Source organism: Macrobrachium rosenbergii, chromosome 21 (genome assembly GCF_040412425.1).
Source record: "Macrobrachium rosenbergii isolate ZJJX-2024 chromosome 21, ASM4041242v1, whole genome shotgun sequence".
Classification (NCBI taxonomy): Eukaryota; Metazoa; Arthropoda; class Malacostraca; order Decapoda; family Palaemonidae; genus Macrobrachium; species Macrobrachium rosenbergii.
The window spans coordinates 21427732-21450643 of record NC_089761.1 but is presented as its reverse complement, the minus strand read 5'-3'; the positions used below and the strand labels follow the sequence as shown (position 1 = coordinate 21450643).

Sequence of the window (22912 nt, the reverse complement as noted above, 5' to 3'; positions counted from 1 at the left end):
CAACTATTGATATTTGATTTCAAGGAAAGGTTTTGCGAAGGAATAACGGGTTACCTCAAGGTTTTCAAGCATTTTAGTTTTCTGAAAAGAAAACTATTGTGCCTGCTTTGTCTGTCCGTCCGCACTTTTTCTGTCCGCCCTCAGATCTTAAAAACTACTGAGGCTAGAGGGCTGCAAATTGGTATGTTGATCGTCCACCCTCCAATCATCAAATATACCAAATTGCAGCCCTCTAGGCAGAGTAGTTTTTATTCTATTTAAATTTAAAGTTAGCCATAATCGTGCGTCTGGCAACGATATAGGCCATGCCACCACTGAGCCGTGGTTAAAGTTTCATGGGCCGCGGCTCATACAGCATTATACCGAGACCACCGAAGGTAGATCTATTATGGTGGCCTTGATCATACGATGTACAGAAAACTCGATTCCTCCGAAGAAACATCGGCGCATTTTTTACTTGTTTAAGATTTCCCCCATCCATTAACATCTGTAGTTAATTTCCTCCTCGGTAAGGTTGAGGAAAAGGTTTCCATTCTTTGGTGACTGAATTATAGAGTTTGCTCTTTCCTAAAGAAAGTTAGGCGGTATTTTCTCCGCGTTCTGTGTTAAATATTTTAGGTTTTATTGCCAACACTTTTATTAGTTTTATTTTCTATACCCTTACCTTAAGAAACTTAGGGCGTTGCCCCATCAATTTAAGGTTCTGGCACTCACCCGGGATCAATGAAATTTGACTACGGAGATATTTGCAGTTGATTCTGAATGTGTGTTTATATTTCCGTTGTTTATTTCTGTGCAGTATCTTTCGTTTACTCCTTGTTATGATTTGTTTATACAAGTGAAAGGATGTAGTCCCTTGATAAATGCGAGGATTTGGTGCCCGTCATCTAAGAAACGTTAGGATTTGTTCCCGTTGCCTGATAAATGTTGGGATTTGTTCCCGTTGCCCCGTAAATGCTGGGATTTGTTCCCGTTGCGTAATAAATACTGAGATTTGTTCTCGTCATCTAAGAAATGCTGGGATTTGTTCCCGTTGCCTAAGAAATGCTGGGATTTGTTCCCGTTGCCTAATAAATGTTGGGATTTGTTTCCGCTGCCTAATAAATGTTGGGATTTGTTCCCGTGGCCCAAGAAATGTTGGGATTTGTTCCCGTTGCCTAAGAAATGCTGGGATTTGTGCCCGTTGCCTAAGAAATGCTGGGATTTGTCCCCGTGGCCCAATAAATGCTGGGATTTGTTCTCTGCTCAGTAAATGCTGGGATTTGTTCCTGTTGCTCCAGTAAATGCTGGGATTTGTTCCCGCCCCAGTAAATGCTGATTTGTTCCCGTTGCCCAGTAAATGCTGGGATTTGTTCCCGTTGCCCAACAAATGTTGGGATTTGTTCCCGTTGCCTAATCAATGCTGGGATTTGTTCCTGTTGCCTGATAAATGCTGGGATTTGTTCCCGTTGCCCCGTAAATGCTGGGATTTGTTCCCGTTGCGTAATAAATACTGAGATTTGTTCTCGTCATCTAAGAAATGCTGGGATTTGTTCCCGTTGCCTAAGAAATGCTGGGATTTGTTTCCGCTGCCTATAAATGTTGGGATTTGTTCCCGTGGCCCAAGAAATGCTGGGATTTGTTCCCTTGCTCAATAAATGCTGAAATTTGATCCCGTTGCTTAATACATGCTGGGATTTGTTCCCGTTGCCTAAGAAATGCTGGGATTTGTGCCCGTTGCCTAAGAAATGCTGGGATTTGTCCCCGTGGCCCAATAAATGCTGGGATTTGTTCCCTTGCTCAGTAAATGCTGGGATTTGTTCCCGTTGCCCAGTAAATGCTGGGATTTGTTCCTGTTGCCCAGGAAATGCTGGGATTTGTTCCTGTTGCCTAATAAATGCTGGGATTTGTTCCTGTTGCCTGATAAATGTTGGGATTTGTTCCCGTTGCCTAATAATGCTGGGATTTGTTCCCGTTGCCTAATAAATACTGAGATTTGTTCCCGTCATCTAAGAAATGCTGGGATTTGTTCCCGTTGCCTAATAAATGCTGGGATTTGTTCCCGTTGCCTAATAAATGTTGGGATTTGCTTCCGCTCCCTAATAAATGTTGGGATTTGTTTCCGTGGCCCAAGAAATGCTGGATTTGTTCCCTTGCTCAATAAATGCCGGAATTTGTTCCCGTTGCCTAATACATGCTGGGATTTGTTCCCATTGCCTAAGAAATGCTGGGATTTGTGCCCGTTGCCTAAGAAATGCTGGGATTTGTTCCCTTGCTCAGTAAATGCTGGGATTTGTTCCCGTTACCCAGTAAATGCTGGGATTTGTTCCCGTTGCCCAGTAAATGCTGGGATTTGTTCCCGTTGACCAACAAATGTTGGGATTTGTTCCCGTTGCCTAATAAATGTTGGGATTTGTTCCCGTTGCTTAATACATGTTGGGATTTGTTACCGTTGTCTAAGAAATGATGGAATTTGTTCCCGTTGCCTAATACATGTTGAGATTTGTTCCCGTTGTCTAAGAAATGCTGGGATTTGTTCCCGTGGCCCAATAAATGCTGGGATTTGTTCCCGTGGCCCAGTAAATGCTGGGATTTGTTCCCGTTGCCTAATAAATATTGGGATTTGTTTCCGTTGCCCATTAAATGCTGGGATTTGTTCCCGTTGCCTAATAAATGCTGGGATTTGTTCCCGTTGCTTAAGAAACGCTGGGATTTGTTGCCGTTGTCTAATAAATACTGGGATTTGTCTCCGTTGCCTAAGAAATGCTGGGATTTGTTCCCGTTGCCTAACAAATGCTGGGATATTTTCCAGTCTAATAAGTTCCGGGATTTGCTATTATGATAAGGCTTTAGGTCATGTCCAGTTATTTGATGCATTAATTTGATTAACAAGTTTGGCTCCCATTCTCCCAGAATCAGATAGATTCAGTGGTGCTTGGTTTAATGCTAACTTGAATTTAAAAGTGTTAAGTTTTTCAGCGTCCTCATTAGTACATATTCCAAGGGAATGAAAAAGACATCAGACGTGTGGAAATATTTATTAAGTACTTTTTTTTCATTTTACAGTTAGGACAGAAAATAATCAGGAAATAATTTAGGTGATTTTGGCACATGCTTAGTGAAAACGTTACATTATATCTATGGCAGGTTTGATTAACAGTAGTTTGTCAGAAATTAGAGATATCACCTCAAGGCGAGATAATGGAGCGCTTTTAATTTGATAATTTTGGAGTGTTTCAGGGTGTCTTCAGTTTAAGGTTTAAATGAATATTATTGCTTGTAGGAAGTTATGGTTAGATGTAAAAGGCTCTAATTTTACATATATATGTTTGTTATTCTCAGTACAAATGATGAACTTAATTAGCAGTTATCAGTAGTTATATTTTTTCACAAATGGCACCTGGTACTAGATTTTATTGACGTTGTCCTTCTGCACAAACACGTCCTGAATAGACGCCCAACAAGGTCATTTTTGTTGTCCTTTCGTATAGTCTTTTAGTAGACCTAGATAAAGTTCACTCTTGTACCTTTTCCAAACACTAGGAATGAATTTTCATTCGTGCCATATTAATTACAAACTTTTATAGCTTTCAAGAGTTTTCTTGAGTACTGCAGTTATTATGCAGTTGTTTGTGTGTTGTGCAATTGACAGTTGTGGACTGGAAAAGGTAACTACTGAGTCGCCACAGTATATGCTTTGGACTGTCACGAGTTGGTGCCTTAGTCCACGAATGCTTAACTTTCAACATCTGACATGACAGACAAGTTCTGTCTTTATTGAGAGGGATAATCAAACCTGCCGCCTCAGATAAAATCTGAACATGAATGTTAACCTACGCTTCGAATGTTGTAAGCCACAATACAGTGAAATCGGCAAGATATTTTGGCTGAATAGTAGGTACTAAACAATACTGGGTAATACTTTTGTTAGTTTGTATACAAAAATATATGCATATATTCCTCTGAAGAGTAATAGGACATTAGATTATGAAAATATACCTAACCTAACTTGGCGCCCAAGTGCCCATAACAAAGATCATGTTTATCTTATTTATAATTATAGAGTACATCATTCTAGTAGAAGTGAGTGTATATACATAGGTATATCAGGGTATGTATGTGTGTATTGGATAGTACATGATCGTTACCCTTTATATATCGACTCTCGGTTAAGTGGTTACGTAGCTTAATTACTGTGTCTTTTTTTGCTACTGTTTACTAATGAAGTCATTAAAAATAACATTTCGAAATAATCATCAGAGTAGTATATTAATTTTCATTGAATAAATGGATATAATGGGGGTAAAATTTATTCATTTTGTAATGTGCATATCAGGCGTTCAGCATTAAGAAGGGGCTCTCGCCCCAAGTTTTGAAAATGGCGTTTTTCGCCTGATGAGCTTTAAAATAATCCTCCCCTTTTTTTTAAAAAAAATGGGATGGGGTTGAACTATAATTTTTTATGCATACTATTCTATTCCTGATCGCAAATACTTCATCCCACACAGAATTCAACGTAGTATCTTGAAAAACAAAGAAATTAGAGAAGGTTGAATTTCCAAAACTTTGTTGGCATATAACTGAAAAAAAATTTTATGGCTTATAACTCGAAAAAAATTTTTATGGCAAGGGGCCCTTCTAATGCTGAATGCCTCATATAAAGTTTCCCTTTTATTGTAAACCGAATTTATAGATACATTTTTTATTCATTTGTCAAGATTTTGTTTTAAACACAATCGATGGCGCATTCACTAAGTTTAATCTTCCTCAAGAAATCGTAAATAACCTTTATTTGTGCTAACTTGTCATTATTAACTGTCTGTTAACTACGGAGAGCAGTGCAGTATCATGTCTAAATACAAGTATTATGTTGGTACTTCGATACATTGTTGGCTTGTTTCTTAAAATGCTTAGTGACATGGAAATGTTATATAGTGTGAAGCGAATCTTATAATATTGCTATAAATATCTATGATAAAAGGCCCATAATATTTTATATACACGTACGTGAAAGTTTCTGATAACATCATCTTATAAATGCTGGTAAGAAATCTGAAATATTAAATTGTGGTCGTAATACTAGCACTTTGAACTCAAGACTTGTTCCATACGGATCTTTCATTGTAGTTCTTTCTCTGAGAATTTTCTTTCAAACGAAAAAAATAAATGATTTGCAACCCTAGACCAACCATCATATTTATTTAGGACTCAATATACTTCCCTTTCCTCTCTTAAACCAGCTATGCAGAACACGAATGACTCCTGTCATTCCTCTTCAGGATTTATATGACTCAAGGTCACCCTACACGAGTGACTTAATTCTAGTCACTCCTCTGTAGGAGTTTCCTTGCAGTTTTTACTGGACAGTATTTACTTCCGGTTGTCCTCAGCAGGGTGTAATTGACCCCCAGTCACCTTGTAACCCCTCAAAGGACGCACCTTAATTTATAATGCCCCATGTTCCATTACAGAGTAAAACAGACTACGTAATTACCTACAGTCCTTGTCAGGACCAACCTGGCTCCATTTCTTACACTCCCTTGAAGAGCACACAAGACCTGAATTGGGCCATTTCCGGACTTAACAGGCCCCTGGGCAAAGGTTAAAAAATGGTTTCCCTTGACAGTGAAAATGCACAGTGAGATTTTCAGGTAATTATTTTGTTGCAAATACAGCTTATAATCTAACTGTATGATGATTTAGAATTCAGTATTAATTCTTCAGATTTATATACTTTCCATACTGAAATATTCCTAAAATCAGCATCCCCCAAAAATATGTGTAAAGAATGGGTCCTTGGCAAGCGCCTGGTTTGCTATATTGATAAAATGATCCTGTTTTTATATAGATCTCATGGTGACTTGCATTTTATTCAGATACCGCGAGCTCTCAGGCACCAATAAGTTACGAAAAGTGACTTTCAATCACCTGCCATTCCTTGGCCAGTGATAATTATTTTTAGTTGTTCACTCTGCAGAACTCAACCGAACCATTCCTTGTCAATCTGCCACAGTAAATGTCTTTAATTTCAATTCCTCATACTTGAGTGTATAGAATACAGTTGTGTGAACATCCTCAGTTCCTTGCACAATACAGTAACGTTATAGTCCTTTAATATTGTTCTCTAAATCACACTCGTAACTCCTTTTATAATACAGCTGACTCTTTATCGCCACATTGCAGAATACAACTAACTAAGCACCCTTTTATTCAAGATGACGCAGCTCATTCCAGTTACCCACATCTCCCCAAGTGGTCACATCTAACTTCCAAACATTTCTTCTCCCCTCTCCCCCAAAAAATACCCTAACATGATGCACCTAGAGATCTCCTAGTAATCCTCAAGTGGATACAACTGACTCCCATACCCATCATTTTCCCTAGCATCCCCTTAGTGTTGTAAATTGCATGTAACATGGGATTGGCAGTAGACCTCTACTTCTGTACAGGACCCAGCTGACACCAATTATTTTTTTTTGTACAGTACTTGGATTGTAATGCTGAACTGTGTTAAGACAATTTTATATAGGTTAATCAGTTTCAATTCTGCTGAATATTCACCAGGCAGGCATTGGAATTGTGTTGGGATTCGTGTCTATTCTTTTCTCAAAGAGAACTATTTAAAAATGTCCCCATTTATTCGAAAATGGTTGTGTTGTGATGGTCAGAATCAGAAGGATGTAGGTAGAAAATCTGTTTTGTGTGGTATTTCACGTCTGTGGCCGTCACTGTTATGATACCAGATTATGGTATCAGTAAAGTAGTTCAGTGTACAGTGATCATATTACTGTATTTTTACAAAATAAAACTAGTTGCGAGAGTATATTTGCCCGTTTATTGTGTAAAAAAATAAGTAGATGTAAGGTTCCTTTCCATGGAAACATGCCATGAGTTGCGTAACAAGTAAAACTGTATTACCTCACTTCTGCTCTACTGAAAATTAATGGATATAGGGAACTGTACTAGAATATCGTACTATGCCAGTTTAAATCCTATTAAATTGCAGCACAGGTGTTCATAAATTAATCAATTAACTTTATTGCATTCTTGATACCATGAACCCACAAAGGCCTAAGGAACCCTTTCACATGGATCGGTTGGTGGATTAAGAAACTTAGGGAACAAGAGGCACTGAATAACAACGTGTGGGACTGCCCACTACTTGCCTTCCTACACGTTCAGTTTCCCTACTCCCAATTTGTCACCCTTCGTAGCTTAGCTGGGTTAACCAACCTACTTTGTCAATCTGAATGAATTTCTCCAATAGTTTTCCTATACTTATAGCTAGGTTTCACTTAAAGATATAGTGGAAAAATCTTATTATCGTCAAAGCTGATCTTATCTTCATAAGTTCTGTTGCTGATTCCCGCCTTTCAGACGGAAGATCTCTTCGTCTTGAGGTATTTGGCAACCATGAAGGAGTCGTGAAGGAGAGGAGGAAACTGGTCGCTGTCGTGTGGCGCCACCTTCCCCATTCCGACTTGGTCTATGAGATGGTGGGATATCCTGGATGGCGACCTGTGGGAAAAGGGATGGTAAGTGATGGAAAAGTGGTGGGTGGGGTATTACTGCTACAGTCTTTGTATTACTGTCAATTTAATTCTTATTATTGTATGGTTTATTTTTGCTGGCTTTGTCATTATTTAGTTTACAACAAATATGGCATTTTAGGCTAGTGACAAATTGAGTTAATATTCTTTAATTTAATCGCATTTATTTAGAAGTATTGTTTAAACTACATTAGGTGAGATTCGCTATCTACTGCAAAGGTGTGAATTTCTTTGATTTGGACAAGTGGAGTGGCGTCAGAATTTTACGAGGGATGTAAGTGAAAAATGATAAGGGTTTTTCTGTCTACAAGCACACAAGATGAACATTGGAAAAAGCATAGTAATGTGATGTCAGTTGACTGGAGTCTCTCAGGTGCAACACCCACTTAGTCTGGTGTAACACAAAAGAAGGGTGTACATTGGGTTGAGTCAATCCATGGTTTGTATTCAACAGGATACCAAGAAACAGACTGAATACCGTACACAAGGACAACACAAATACCAGCTCACGAACTGCAGGGTAGTCTACATATTCACTGAGAGGAAAGTTGAGTCTCTAAGGGATGGAGGAGACCGTATATATCAACGATGCTCGTTCTTCAGAAGACGGAGGAACAGGGAAAAGCACAGTGACGAACTTTACATTGGCATCGATGCCCTCACCTGACGATGGAGTACCTGTGCCTCATATCTGCAGGACTGTGATGAGATCTTGGATAACAGGTACAGGAGCAGACGGTAGTGATGCTGTTGTAAGAACCCATCCTTCCTTGTGAGATCTCCATTCCGTCGTTGGCACTAGCCAGGAGTTTTCCATTGATGGCCATGAGTTCCCCGTCTAAAGTAACCACAGACTGCGAGGCATCTTGCATCTCATAGTCGCCAGTTTTGACATCTTCCGTGTTCCTGTTAAGGATAGTTTTGATTAATGCAACAAAGACAGAAAACAATTGGTATTCATGCGTTCACATCTGTGACATAGAAATTGCCATACAGCAACAATACCTATGATAGCTTACATAATCAGGCTCAAGCATAGTTAGAATTCATTGCCATTGTTATTTAAAAGTAGACCTATTAAAATAGCACGGGAAAAGGAAATAGGAAGAAAATTTTGTGAAGCCAAAGTGACCTGCAAACCTCTCCTTACATAATCTGAAAAAATGAAGGGAAGGACTTGTCTCATAGGGAAGCAATGTGCTAGACTCATGAAAGAATGTGGATTTATGATTAGTTAAAAACAGAAGCTGGGAAAGCATAGATATTATGAGGAAAGAAAGTCACTGAACTAAGAAACGGGAATTGCTGATTTCCACAAAGCAAGGTACGAGGCAGTGAATTAGCAGCTTTTAAATGTCTTCCCGAGAGGAAACAACTTCTGTCTTTAGCTCTCTCGAACTGTCCTAAAAAATACTCCCAAAAGAGAGGCCCAAGGTATTTTGTAGAAGGATAAGAAGAGATTTAAAAATGGGACCGCTGACTTGACGAACTGTCTTTGATCTGGACATGTATGAGATGAGAAAAAAGAATCAGCACTCGATACGTGGAGCTGTCTTGCCTAAAAGGGCAGATGAGGTCAATATAAAACTCTGTTCATTGATATGAAACGAAAATTACAGCTTTTAAATGAAAACTGGTCCCTTCCGGAGACTGATTTATCAGTTTGAATTATATGGTCGGCAATACAAATTTTCAAGAAACTTTGGCACAGGAAATTCCGAAGAGAGGTGGGACTTAATTATTGGACTAAATGCATTTGATAACTGATTGAGAAAAACAGGTAGAAACTGAGCCTTAGAAATTTTATCCTAGCTGGATTATGGGATTCATATGTATGCATGATTTCGTGCTCAGAGTTGAAAACAGAAGAAAGAGCGATCAGAAAATTTTTCAAGCAAAAGAGGATGGTTGGTGGTTAAAGGTGTATGTCTAAAGTGGAATCTCGGGAAAATCATAATAAAACAAGGGGCACATTGATGAGGTAAAAACTAAGCTAGCAGAACGCGGATAAAATCACAAAAAATGTGTAAAGAGAACACAGGTTGCATCGTAAACAACTATAGGTAAAAATCAACAGATTATGGCCTAAAATTAACAATGTTTTAGAGTATTTAGTAAAGATAGCAATAAGTTAGGTCAACAAGAGCTTAGTCTGGAGGCTCGAGTCTCTCAGACGGAATTACTGAGCCCCAGGAAGATAGAAAAGTACTTTTTTTTTTTTTTAGTTGTTCGACTCCTTTAAAACAAGGATAATTACATATATGGACAGTCAGCAATTTTGGGAAGAGCCTTCTGGTTTTTGAAAAACAGGGGTTTCTTTTTTTTGGGGGGGGGACTAAAATCAAATTAATTCCACCAACAATAATGGCAAAATTTTAATAAATCGTGAGATATGCAGCCGGGGGATCATAGTAGATGTGTGTAATGAGTAATAATATAAAAAAAGATAAGGTACAAAGATGGGGTTCGAACATCACAGGGATAAATCCAAACCATCTTAGCATGACCTGGGGCACCCTGGGTCATAACAGGCGGGGGGCTTCCCCTGAAAGTATTAGAGAGGTAGGGACAAAGGACAGTATCGCAGTGTTTTTGTGTAGCAAAGGTGTAAAATGGGGGAGAAATAGCAAGTGTATGGTCAAGTAGTGAAGTCATGGACTTAGTGAAGAGAAAATATGATTGACTGAGAGTGCATTGTGGTATTTAGTTTGAGTGACAGAAATAAGGTGGAAGCTCTGGCGTGATAGGAAGTATGGCTGTGATGATGTAAGATAAAGGTTAGCGTGAGTAAGAAGGATTTTGTAAGTAGACAATCTCACGTAGAGAGTGGGAAAGTATAGTTTTAAAGTCTTTGAAGATGATAATAGGCTTAAAGAACGTCCATGTGATTAACTGGTAACCATGTTAGAACTAATGGTTATATCTAGGAAGTGAGTGTGTTTTTGTACGAGAGGTATAGGCGATTGACAAAATGTACATCAGGGATCAATTTACCACTGATGAAGAGTTGATGTAAGTGTTTGGAGTTGTTTTGAAGCTGTTTTCGTTCTTTTTTTATGTGGTGCCGATTCTTAATTCAACAAGTAAGAGGATGAAGTACTCACATTGTCATGAATCTCAACACAAGAAGATTGATGCATGCAGCCACGACTGTCAGGCCGAAGAGAATGAAGACCAGTGAAAGAGCCACGTAGCCTGGCTCGGTGGTCAAAGCATTGTTTTTCTGTCGAAGGAAAACAACGGGAACATAAGTACAGAACTGCGCATTGCATTTTGGTCAGTTGCTTCTTGTATAGAAGATACAATCACCAAAAACCTTAACAGTATGGATTTTTCCAGTGAAAATCATGGGTCCTGAAGTGGCATCGTCAGTATTTGGCCAGTTTTTTCACTGCATGAGAACGAAATGGTCATATACCTTGTTAGAAAAGATAAACAGATGGCCAATAGTATTGCCAAATAACTACGAATTAGTATGTTTATGCTTATATAAACTATATGTCGCGTATGTATGTCGATATGTTAACCAACTGAATGTATGAATAAGGTATGTCGGTATGTTAACCAACTGAATGTATGTATAAGGTAAGAAAGGTGTATTGATGCTCCAAAAACCAAAAGGTCGCGGAAATTAACTAAGAGGATATAATTTGTACCTGCATGAAAGTTAATGGAAGATGCACTGACAAGGGCGTGTTTATGTGGTAACAGAATAAAATTTTAAACACACTTTGGCTTATGCTAAAATTGTATAGACAGGCAAGTGTTTCCCTATAATAATTATGCTAATGAAGACATGTAAATATACTGTACATTACGCGTAAGTGGAGGGACGTGTGCGCGCGCTTCTAGAGGGTCGTGTAAATGTATAGGCACTTCTGAGTGAAGTATCTATATTTGTATATAGATTCACCCATAGTAATACGTGATCTGACCATACTTATATTTCTCCGTCTTCCTGTGTGTTTTAAAATGCCTCTTCGGTTCTTTTTTTAAAGTCTTGCTCATTTATTTCAGAGTAGTATATTGTTACATATATTGCACTGAACGTTTTGGCTTTAAGGTTGTCTCAGTCTCACGTTTCTCACGTTGTAATAGAGAGGGAGGAAATCGCAGCATTGAACCTGGTTTTTAGTTTTCTGAAAAGAAAACTATTGTGCCGGCTTTGTCTGTCCGGCCGCACTTTTTTCTGTCCGCCCCCAGACCTTAAAAATAATGAGGCTAGAGGGCAGCAAATCGGGATGTTGATCATCCACTCTCCAATCATCAAACATACCAAATTGCAGCCCTCTAGCCTCAGTAGTTTTATTTTTTTATTTTTATTTAAGGTTAAAGTTAGCCATAATCGTGCTTCTGGCAACGATATAGGATAGGCCACCACCGGGCCGTAGTTAAAATTTCATGGGCCGCGGCTCATACAGCATTATACCTAGACCACCGAAAGACATATCTATTTTCGGTAGCCTTGATTAATTATACGCTGTAGCGGCTGTACAGAAAACGGTTTCTTCGGAGCATTTTTTACTTTTTAGGTATATGTACAGTACAATAGTGACGTGTTTCATAGTACTCAGGGTCTCAGAGGAATACTTTGGTGTTTGTAGAGGGAAGTTACCTGCAGAGCCACGTAATCCCCGAAGCCAATAGTGGTGAGGGTGATGAAGCAGTAATAGAAGGAATCTATATAACTCCATTTCTCGTAGTGCGAAAAGACGGCTGCTCCAACTGTCATGACGATGGTTGACAGCGTCCCTGTCACGCACAGCTGATTGACGTCCGTTGCTTCTGTGGTGCTGCAGCCCAAGATTTTCTTTATCTGTTTAGAAAGAGAGTAACTTAGTCTTATTCTGTTGGGTAATTATTTAGATTTGTATTGCTCAACACATTTCTCACCTAATGCACATCAACTTTGAGCTTGCAATTACGATATGCGTGTTAGTAAGGCTACCGTTATACTTTACAAAGTAATTATAGCAATGAGGGTTATAAGTATTCCTGTCAGGTATAACCTACTATTACTGAGTAGTTTATTGCGTGATATTACCTGTAAAAGTGCCATAAAAATCAATCTATCTCTTTCTTGAAAATAAGCACACGCAAAGCGAAAAAATACGAGAAAGTAGATGAACACTTCGTACTTTTAACAAAGTATTTTTCTAAAATTATGATAAATATCTCACCTTTTTAATGATAATAGAGGTGAACTTGTTGAGACGTTCACCAATGGACTGGAACATGACCATGCCGAGAGGTATTCCGACAATGGCATACACGATGCAGAAAGCTTTCCCCGCGACAGTCTCGGGCGTCGAATGGCCGTATCCTGAGGGTATAAAGGTTCGATTTTGAGGATGGTTTAAATATCTTATTCCATATAATTACGATACGTAAAATTACCAGTTGTCCTACACGAGAGCTTGGTAGTCAGGTGGTAAACATTCCCGAAACCATTCCCACAATTCGTCCCAAGGTCAACACGAGTCTCCCGACAGGGCCGTCATGAAAATTTCTTACTGGAGATTAAATACCGAAATATTTTTTTTAACTTCTGAAATAAAAATTCAGTCATTGAAAAGTCTGACGGTAAAAACGTATTTTAATAACTACTAGTCAGATAAACGGCCTCTTCAAAATCAATAATAGCAAAAGCTGTCCGTTTTAACTTTCAGTTCTTGGTAGCTCTTCTCTCCTTGTCAGAACAGTTGCGAGTGTTGTTATCTTCTTATCTAACGCAATATCTTTCAGCCCTTACTTATCATACTACTGGATATTAATTTCCCTGTTGAGGAATTGAGTATAGGGCAAGGGGCTCCGTAACCATGCTAAGGACAATGGCAAAGGTATAGCAAAGGACAACCCAGGGGCAATGTTGGTACCTTTGTAACAGGAAGGACTCTGTTGTCTTTTGGCTGCCAATTCTTGCCGACCCGAAAGCCCTCTATAGCCCTAGTTATTCGGAGAGCTTGCTTTAAATATGACCCAACAGAACCGGAAATGGTTGAGAGAGTTCTTTAGGAAGGTCGATTGGCACTAGGCAGGCTGCCGCTGCTGCAAAAATTGTCATTTTTTAGTATCAGGACCACTCAGTTTTCTGGGAGTTTTATTTTGACTACAACTGAAATGTGGAATAGTGCAGTTGTGGAGTCTTCTGATCAAGTGTTTAAGCGAGGAGCAAATTCGTTCCTGCCCTCTGCTGACATCTGAATTCGGGTGTATCGGTTTTATTTTTATTCCATTATATTTATTTATTTATCACCTTTTTAAGTTGTTTCTCTTTACAGGCTGATTTCCCTTTGAAGTCTGTGGATCTTTCCTAGATAGTGACCCCCAAGGATTTTCGGGGGTCGTTATCTAGGACTAATATTCCTTGGGGTCATTATCTTTATGATATTTACAGTCTTTTGTTTATGTTTTTACGGTAATCCCCAACGGGCTTGTACTAGACACGCCGCAAAGGTGGATACATACCGGGTAAAACCCCTTGGGGGTCAATATCTAGGAAAGACTGAGCCTGTTGACTCTTTCCATAAGGGTTTTCAGCTAAAGTAAAAATGGCTCTGATATCTTGTGCTACAAGTTTCCTTCGTTTGTTTTGTTTTGAGGGGAGGGAGCGCGGTTAGGAGTGCTTAATTGATTCCCTTTATTTTTAAATATTTTTGATAGATAACTTGTGCTTAAGTTGTTTTATATCGGAGAAGGGTGTGGGAAGGGGGCGGGGCCGGGTTGTTGTATGTGACCAGTTTTCTTAATCCCGGAGTTGTCGTGCTTGTGGATGCTCTCGTCTCGGGCACATTTTTCATCTCTTGGTTATTTTCTATTTATTATTATTATTATTATTCAGAAGACGAAACATATTCATATGGAACAAACCCCACAGAGACAGTGACTTGTAATTCAAGCTTCCAAAGAATATGGTGTTCATTATGAAGAAGTAAGAGACAAAGAGATATGCAGAAAGTAGAGATCCCACTCATTAAAAAAGAAAAAAATAAATTTATAAATTAACAAATAGATAGAAATGTATTGATTTGTAAGGAGAATGTTATTAGCGTGGAATGCATTGCACCTTCTCCTGAACTTTTGAAGTTCTAATTTGACCTTTTTTTTTATGTACCCCGATCACTTCGCTAATTTTATCTTCCCGTGTGGGCATGCTGTGTCTTAGCCTCTGTGTTTGTCAAAAGATGGACTTCCGACTTGCACCCAATGGAGCTATAGCTCAGCAGTGGGTACCATAATAGGAAGTTACCTCAGCAGTGGGTATCATAATAGGAAGTTACCTCAGCAATGGGTATCATAATAGGAAGTTACCTCAGCAGTGGGTATCATAATAGAAAGTTACCTCAGTCAGTGGGTATCATAATAGGAAGTTACCTCAGCAGTGGGTATCATAATAGGAAGTTACCTCAGCAGTGGGTATCATAATAGAAAGTTACCTCAGCAGTGGGTATCATAATAGGAAGTTACCTCAGCAGTGGGTATCATAATAGGAAGTTACCTCAGTCAGTGGGTATCATAATAGGAAGTTACCTCAGCAGTGGGTATCATAATAGGAAGTTACCTCAGCAGTGGGTATCATAATAGAAAGTTACCTCAGCAGTGGGTATCATAACAGGAAGTTACCTCAGCAGTGGAGTGTATCATAACAGGTACCTCAGCCAGTGGGTATCATAATGAGTTACCTCAGCAATGGGTATCATAATGAGGAAGTTACCTCCCAGCCAGTGGGTATCATAATAGAGTTGCCTCAGCAGTGGGTATCATAATGAAAGTTACATGCAGTGAGTGTCATAGCCAGAGAAAGTTACCTCCAACCAGTGGGTATCATAATAGAAAGTTACCTCAGCAGTGGGTATCATAATAGGAAGTTACCTCAGCACTGGGTATCATAATAGAAAGTTACCTCAGCAGTGGGTATCATAATAGAAAGTTACCTCAGCAGTGGGTATCATAATGGAAAGTTACCTCAGCAGTGGGCATCATAATAGAAAGTTACCTCAGCAGTGGGTATCATAATAGGAAGTTACCTCAGCAGTGGGTATCATAATAGAAAGTTACCTCAGCCAGTGGGTATCATAATAGGAAGTTACCTCAGCAGTGGTATCATAATAGAAAGTTACCTTAGCCAGTGGGTATCATAATAGGAAGTTACCTCAGTCAGTGGGTATCATAATAGGAAGTTACCTCAGCCAGTGGGTATCATAATAGGAAGTTACCTCAGCAGTGGGTATCATAATAGAAAGTTACCTCAGCCAGTGGGTATCATAATAGAAAGTTACCTCAGCCAGTGGGTATCATAATAGGAAGTTACCTCAGCCAGTGGGTATCATGATAGGAAGTTACCTCAGCAGTGGGTATCATAGTAGGAAGTTATCTCAGCAGTGGGTATCATAATAGAAGTTACCTCAGCAGTGGGTGTCATGATGGAAGTTACCTCAGCAGTGGGTATCCATGATAGGAGTTACCTCAACTAAAGTGGGTATCATGATAGGAAGTTACCTCAGCAGTGGGTATCATAATAGGAAGTTACTCAGCAGTGGGTATCATATGAGAAGTTACCTCCGGCGGTGGGTATCATGATAGGAAGTTACCTCGGCAGTGGGTATCATAATAGGAAGTTACCTCAGCAGTGGGTATCATAATAGGAAGTTACCTCAGCAGTGGGTATCATGATAGGAAGTTACCTCAGCAGTGGGTATCATAGTAGGAAGTTACCTCAGCAGTGGGTATCATAATAGGAAGTTACCTCAGCACTGGGCATCATAATAGGATGTTACCTCAGCAATGGGTATCATAATAGGAAGTTACCTCAGCAGTGGGTATCATAATAGGAAGTTACCTCAGCAATGGGTATCATAATAGGAAGTTACCTCAGCAGTGGGTATCATAATAGGAAGTTACCTCAGCAGTGGGTATTATAACAGGAAGTTACCTCAGCAGTGGGTATCATAACAGGAAGTAACCTCAGCACTGGGTATCTTAATGGGAAGTTACCTCAGCAGTGGGTATCATAATAGGGAGTTATCTCAGCAGTGGGTATCATAATAGGGAGTTACCTCAGCAGTGGGTACCATAATAGAAAGTTAACTCAGCAGTGGGTATCATAATAGGAAGTTACCTCAGCAATGGTATCATAATAGGAAGTTACCTTAGCAGTGAGTATCTTAATAGGAAGTTACCTCAGCATTGGGCATCATAATAGGAATTTACCTCAGCATTGGTATCATAATAGGAAGTTACCTTAGCAGTGAGTATCTTAATAGGAAGTTACCTCAGCATTGGGCATCATAATAGGAAGTTACCTAAGCATTGGGTATCATAATAGGAAGTTACCTCAGCAGTGGGTATCATAATAGGAAGTTACCTCAGCAGTGGGTATCATAATAGGAAGTTACCTCAGCAGTGGGTATCATAACAGGAAGTAACTGCTCAGCATCCCCACCAATCACATAGGCATTTATAGCGATATATATTAAATATTGTATACAATATATAATGGCTAATCAATGGAAAGGTACAGTGGAAGAAAACTAGTGAATACATAAAGAATGATGACGATTGAAAGCCATACCGTGGAGTATCTAAACACAGTCCTGCTAAAGATTCATACGACTGGACAGAAATCGTACCAAACATTGAATTTTCGGGACTGGTGCAAGCGGCAACAGGGATTAAAATAACGGCCTAGAGTTAATTAAACACTCGAGGAATTGTTATACTCTTACCTATCATGGCAACGACGACCGTGACGAAATAGAGCGCCCCAGCGAACTTCCACTGGGGGCCAGCTTTGTGGGGCTGGTTCTCTATGATGACGGTTTCTATGAGCTTGTACTCAGGCTCACTTATGTTGTACTTCTCTTGTAAGCCTCGACGTATCTCTGGAAGGAAGAGAGGGAACTATGTAGTCTGTTTTCGCTATAATCAAATCAAATGCTCGGGTCATGTAAGAAAGAATTATTCCCAGTTCCATTGTAAAGTTGCTGTAGCAAATAGCTAATGTTACCAGTATGAGATAAAACAAAAGAGAGATGAAAAGTTATGTAGCAGATAGCTAATTTTACTGGTAGGAGATATAACAAAAGAGAGATGAAAAGTTATATAGCAGATAGCTAATTTTACCGCTAGGAGATAAAACAAAAGAGATGAAAAGTTATATAGCAGATAGCTAATTTTACCGGTAGGGGATAAAACAAAAGAGATGAAAAGTTATTTAGCAGATAGCTAATTTTACCGCTTGGAGATAAAACAAAAGAGATGAAAAGTTATATAGCAGATTGCTAATTTTACCGGTAGGAGATCAGACAAAAGAGAGATGAACAGTTATTTAGCAGATAGCTAATTTTACCGGTAGGAGATAAAACTAAAGAGAAAAAGAAATGAAAGTTTTTACATAGCAATACTTCATTTACCGATGGAGATCAGACAAAAGAGAGATGAACAGTTATTTAGCAGATAGCTAATTTTACCGGTAGGAGATAAAACAAAAGAGATGGAAAGTTTTGCATAGCAGATAGCTAATTTTACCGCTAGGAGATAAATCAAAAGAGAGATGAAAGGTTATAGCAGATAGCTAATTTTACCGGTAGAGGAATGAAAAGTTGTATCCACGAACATTTTAAAAGATGAAATGATATATCAAATGAATGAATAAACTACAAAAGAATTTCATATGTAATGTGATATAAAGGACAGCTAGTCTGTACTTTAATTTTTTCAATGTCTCCAGTTCTTAGACCAGAATTTTAATTTGAAGGAGTCTTTGCAGGTGTTTTATACGAAATTTAGTTTAATTTTCAGTTAGTTGATTTATTTAATTTACAGTTTCTGTAATTTATTTTATTTACAGTTTATTTAATTTATTTAATTTACCGTTTTTGTAACATAGAGAAGCTAATTAACACCAGTAACTAAATATGTCCAGTTTGGATTGGACTATAAAATTTAGGCAAAATGCCAGGCGCTCAGACCTATGAGGTCATTCGGCGCTGAAAGGGAAATTGAGAGTAAAAGGCTCTGAAAGGTGTAACAGGAGGAAAACACGCAGTTGCACTATGGAACAACTGTTAGGAGAGGGTGGAAAGTAAGATGGAAGAAAGTAAATATGAATGGAGGTACAGTAAAGGGATTAAAAGGGGTTGCAGCTAGGGACCAAAGGAGCGTTGCAAACCTTAAGTAATACAGTTTTACGTGAGGTGCACTGTGCGCATACCCTACAGGGGATATGTCGGTTTGGGCGTGTAGAAAATATGCAGTTAGTAGTTGAGTTTCTGCCATTGCAGAGACAATTCATTACTTAACACTTACAAGTGGTACACAATAGTCATAAAGCATTATTTTAAGTTTTATCTGAAAAGGTAACCCTTAGAAAATGGCACTGAGGAAAAGTGTCTATAAAGTTAATGAAAATAAGATGTCATGACTGTATTCATGTTTGCCTGAACAGGAGACCAGCAACTTGAAACATAAAACTCAAGAATTGTTTTGTTCATATATATATATATATATATATATATATATATATATTATAATATATAATATATGTATTGCATATAGAATATATATGTATAATATATATAATACGTATATATATAATAATATATATATACAGTGCATATACACACACACACACACACATATATATATATATATATGTATATATATATATATATATATATATATATACATACATACATACATACATACATACATACATACATACATACATACATACATACATAACAAATCATCTTCATCCCCACTGCTTCTCCCAAGCTAAGGGGTCTTCTCCAGTTCTGTAAATCCTCCCTCACTTTACCACGTAATCTAATTCTTTGTCTTCCTCACATGTATTAAGCCACAAATATCACTCAATATCAAACTCACTTAACCTTTGGATTCACTAAACCCGAGTAGCAGCTTACATCTTATGGAAATTGTAATAATTGGTCAGTGCATGTACTCGGGTAGGATTCGATTTCTCTTGTGATAGCCGATGGTTGAGTCGACAGTCAGTTACTTTATATAAATCAAAAGCCCAGGTTCGGATGCTGGCCAGGGCAGATGGACTTAACAATTATTATTCCCCGTGTGTGTAAATTGTTCCCAAGGTATAGTGAATTCGATATTAAGCGATATTTCCAAGCATAAAAAAACTCATGTGTATATGAGTGACAACACTTAAGTGAGTATAAATATGTATATGTATATATATATATATATATATATATATATATACTGTATATATATATATATTTTATATATATATTTATATAATATATTTTATATATATATATAATATACATATATACAGTAATACAAATACATGCGTGCATTCATACAAACTATGCATGTTGCAGATGTACATATGAGAAAAATAAAACTGTATAAATCTTCACTGGTTTTGATATGTATATATATATATGATTACATATACATATATATATATATATATATATATACACATATATGATTACATATATATATATATATATATATATATACATATATATATATATATATATATATATATATATATATATATATATATATATATATATACTCTAATATATATATATATATATATATATATATATATATATATATATATATATATAAAATACAGATTATATGCATTTCAGGGAAAAAATGAAACTCTGAGGATAAGTCCTGACTAGTTTCGCCTCTAGTTTTCTAAGACATGTTCAAGAAGACTTAGTGGCAGAAATTGACAATATAATTCTACATTGACAGAAGCACAAAAGAACAGAAAGAAGTTTGGAAAAAATATTCGCAATGGATGAGTGGAAAATAAGAGAGAGGAGCAGTAAACTCATTGACTCTGAGGTCAGTGCTTCTTGTACAAAACTTCTTTATCTACGCGGATGGGCTCATGCCTTGGCTGTGGGCCCAGGTAAACTACTTAACATAAAATTTAAGCTTATATATTTCTTTTGAGATAAATGGATCGAGTTTTTATATATTCCATGGCTGATGAATTATTCATATTCTTACAAAAACTTTCTCTTATAGTAAAACTGAAGTCTATCATAGTTCTCTCCAGAATTACTGGTACACTAGTCTTTACTATCACTTAAGCACATATATTGCAAATTTCTACCACTGTGTGTCTGATTTCTTGAAGATATCTCAGAACTAAAGGCGAAGCCAGTCAGGATCCTTGCCCAGTGTTCCATTTTTCCCTGTACAACATCTGCATATATACATCGCAAATACTGGTGAGATATATGTACCTGTATATACTGTATATATATATATATATATATATATATATATATATATATGGCATAGTGTATCCATATATTATTTCTTTGTTTTATAGATGGTCGTGTTACTTGTGTATGGTGTTAGTGGAGTGGGCTTTTGTTTTCAGGAGAATTTGTTCATTTTCAAGTCAGTTACTTAAATCACATTCACGGACTTCCCATAAAAATATGTTGGCCGCTTTCTTTCAAATATTGAAATTTTAACGAATCAGTGTGCTCAAAAACTGTATGAAACTTATAACCCCTTTGTCAGATTTTACTCAGTATTCTGTTTTAGTTTGATGGCACTGACAAGCTCTGTTTTCTCCTTAAGCATTTACTGCTAATGCCATTGGTGCTTTAATTTTATAGGAAGTCTAAATGCAGGGTAGAAGTTATTTAAATCTCAATGGCTCAATTTTAGCACGCTGTGAGACTTCTCGGTTGTCGAGTGGAAGGTATTTTTATAAGGTACAATACATGTAGGTTTTCTTGACTTGAAGTTTGAAAACATGCTGTAGTATTATAATGTTGTTGCGTAGTTTGTGTGCATTTATTCTGTAGAATAAACACAATTACGCAGAATTGCTTTAAATGTACAGCGACTTTCATTAAGATTTAATTGCCATCCAATAACCAGAGACTAAATTATCACTGAGGATATGATTTAACTGATACGAGTAGCCTCCCTTTCCTTTAGATATCTTTTTGAAACTTGTCGTGTTCTCTGACTGGAATTTCGTCAAGTTCCAATACACAAACGTAAAAGGATTATAAGGCAGGCAACCCAAGGTCCCTTGCTAGCCCAGACTTAAAGGAAAATCAGTGTAAATGTGAGGCCTGACCGAGGTGGTGATGGACCTGTTTCATGAAAGGGAGGCTGTTACTTGACTCAGTGGAAAAGGTCTCAGTTGTACAGTAATAGTAAATCTCTATAATAATTTATTATTATTATTATTATTATTATTATTATTATTATTATTATTATTATTATTACTTTGATTGATGATGAAAGAATAGCATCAAGGCTGTTTAGAGAGCCTTACAGAGAATGCTCAGTACTCATTATCATTCTCTGATGATGGGACCTAAGTAGACTTGAAAAGTCTTGTATTTTAACAAGAAATTTCATTACATTTCACTGGGCATTTCATCTCTTATGATACAAGAGCTGCTATTATCAGCATTGCACTTGAAAAACGAGGGAATTGGCAAGAAACCAAGTATTTTTTGTATTAAGAAAAATCTCACCTTTGATCATTTCTAAGCCCTTAGCTTCTTCCTCCGATTCTAGGGCGTCGAACACCGCTGCCCCAATGAGCAGGTAAGTGAACGTACAGACAACTAACGAAAGCGTCTGAACGTTCTGACGACGCATTCTGGCTTCGGCTTCCACCTTGAATCGTTTATAAGACGGATTTCTATTCAAATAAAGGTTCAGGATACTTAGCGTTGTGGGTTACCGAGAGCGTCAGTGCAATCCTTCGAACCCTGTCACTTTGATGTTTTTTTCTGTCTTTTCTGGTAATTAAAAACCACTTAACTTTTTCTTTACTACTTGAGAGGCAATATACTGTAGCTACCTCTCTCTTTTTCCACTTTGATCAATTCATCAATCGTCTGATAAGAATGCACTGGCGTAATGCCTTCTCAAGCACAACTGGCTTACAACAGTTCATCCCATTGTCCTTGATACTCTCTCCTTTGTTACAGAGCTTCGCGAGGGTCACACCTTTACAGACTCCTCTTAGAAGAGCAAAGTTTCGCCGAAATACCGAGGTGAGGGTGATAGGAAAGATCCTGGGGTGACAGGGAAGGGAGAAGGATCGCCGATCGTTGCAGAAACACAAGCAGTTGTTTACCTCTGACGTAAGCGTCAGCGAGATTATTCCGGTGCTGCGAAATCTATCCGAGTGGCATGATACGCATGCGCGTCAGGGAGGCCAAAAATTTTTTGTATAGTAATTTGCGGTACGTTTTTGTTTCTCTTTTAGTGTGTGGTTTGTGAAGATCATGTTTTTAAAAATCAAATTCGTTTGTTATATATCTGGGATCACCCGGAGCGTCGATTTAAATTAGATTTATGAGGCGTTAGTATATTTCCGAGTTTACAGTGTT

General features: G+C 37.8%; 1 protein-coding gene and 1 long non-coding RNA gene across 4 annotated transcripts in view; one reads left to right on the top strand and one right to left on the bottom strand.

The window, feature by feature from the left end:
- LOC136849787 (uncharacterized) overlaps nucleotides 1-7491 on the top strand; it is a 214710-nt gene extending 207219 nt beyond the window's left edge. Inside the window, exon 5 of one of the 2 annotated variants that reach the window (XR_010856427.1) lies at nucleotides 7357-7491. This is a non-coding gene — a long non-coding RNA (uncharacterized lncRNA). Of the gene's footprint in view, nucleotides 1-5450; nucleotides 5578-7356 lie in introns of those variants that run through there. The other variant, XR_010856428.1, reaches the window with a different exon arrangement.
- On the bottom strand, nucleotides 3002-22672 carry LOC136849783 (two pore potassium channel protein sup-9-like). Of its 2 annotated transcripts, none has more exons than XM_067123187.1 (7): nucleotides 22046-22672; nucleotides 17255-17410; nucleotides 12710-12852; nucleotides 12145-12345; nucleotides 10634-10752; nucleotides 8193-8435; nucleotides 3002-7497 (listed from the first exon to the last, which is right to left on the bottom strand). In XM_067123187.1, exons 1-7 carry the CDS (start codon nucleotides 22170-22172, stop codon nucleotides 7353-7355), a joined length of 1134 nt encoding a protein of 377 aa, XP_066979288.1. In that variant the 5' UTR covers nucleotides 22173-22672; the 3' UTR covers nucleotides 3002-7352. The 2 variants fall into 2 exon arrangements, with proteins under 2 accessions (XP_066979288.1, XP_066979289.1); XM_067123188.1 differs by having other exon boundaries at nucleotides 8208-8435; nucleotides 22046-22646.
- Nucleotides 22673-22912: the final 240 nt, after the last annotated feature.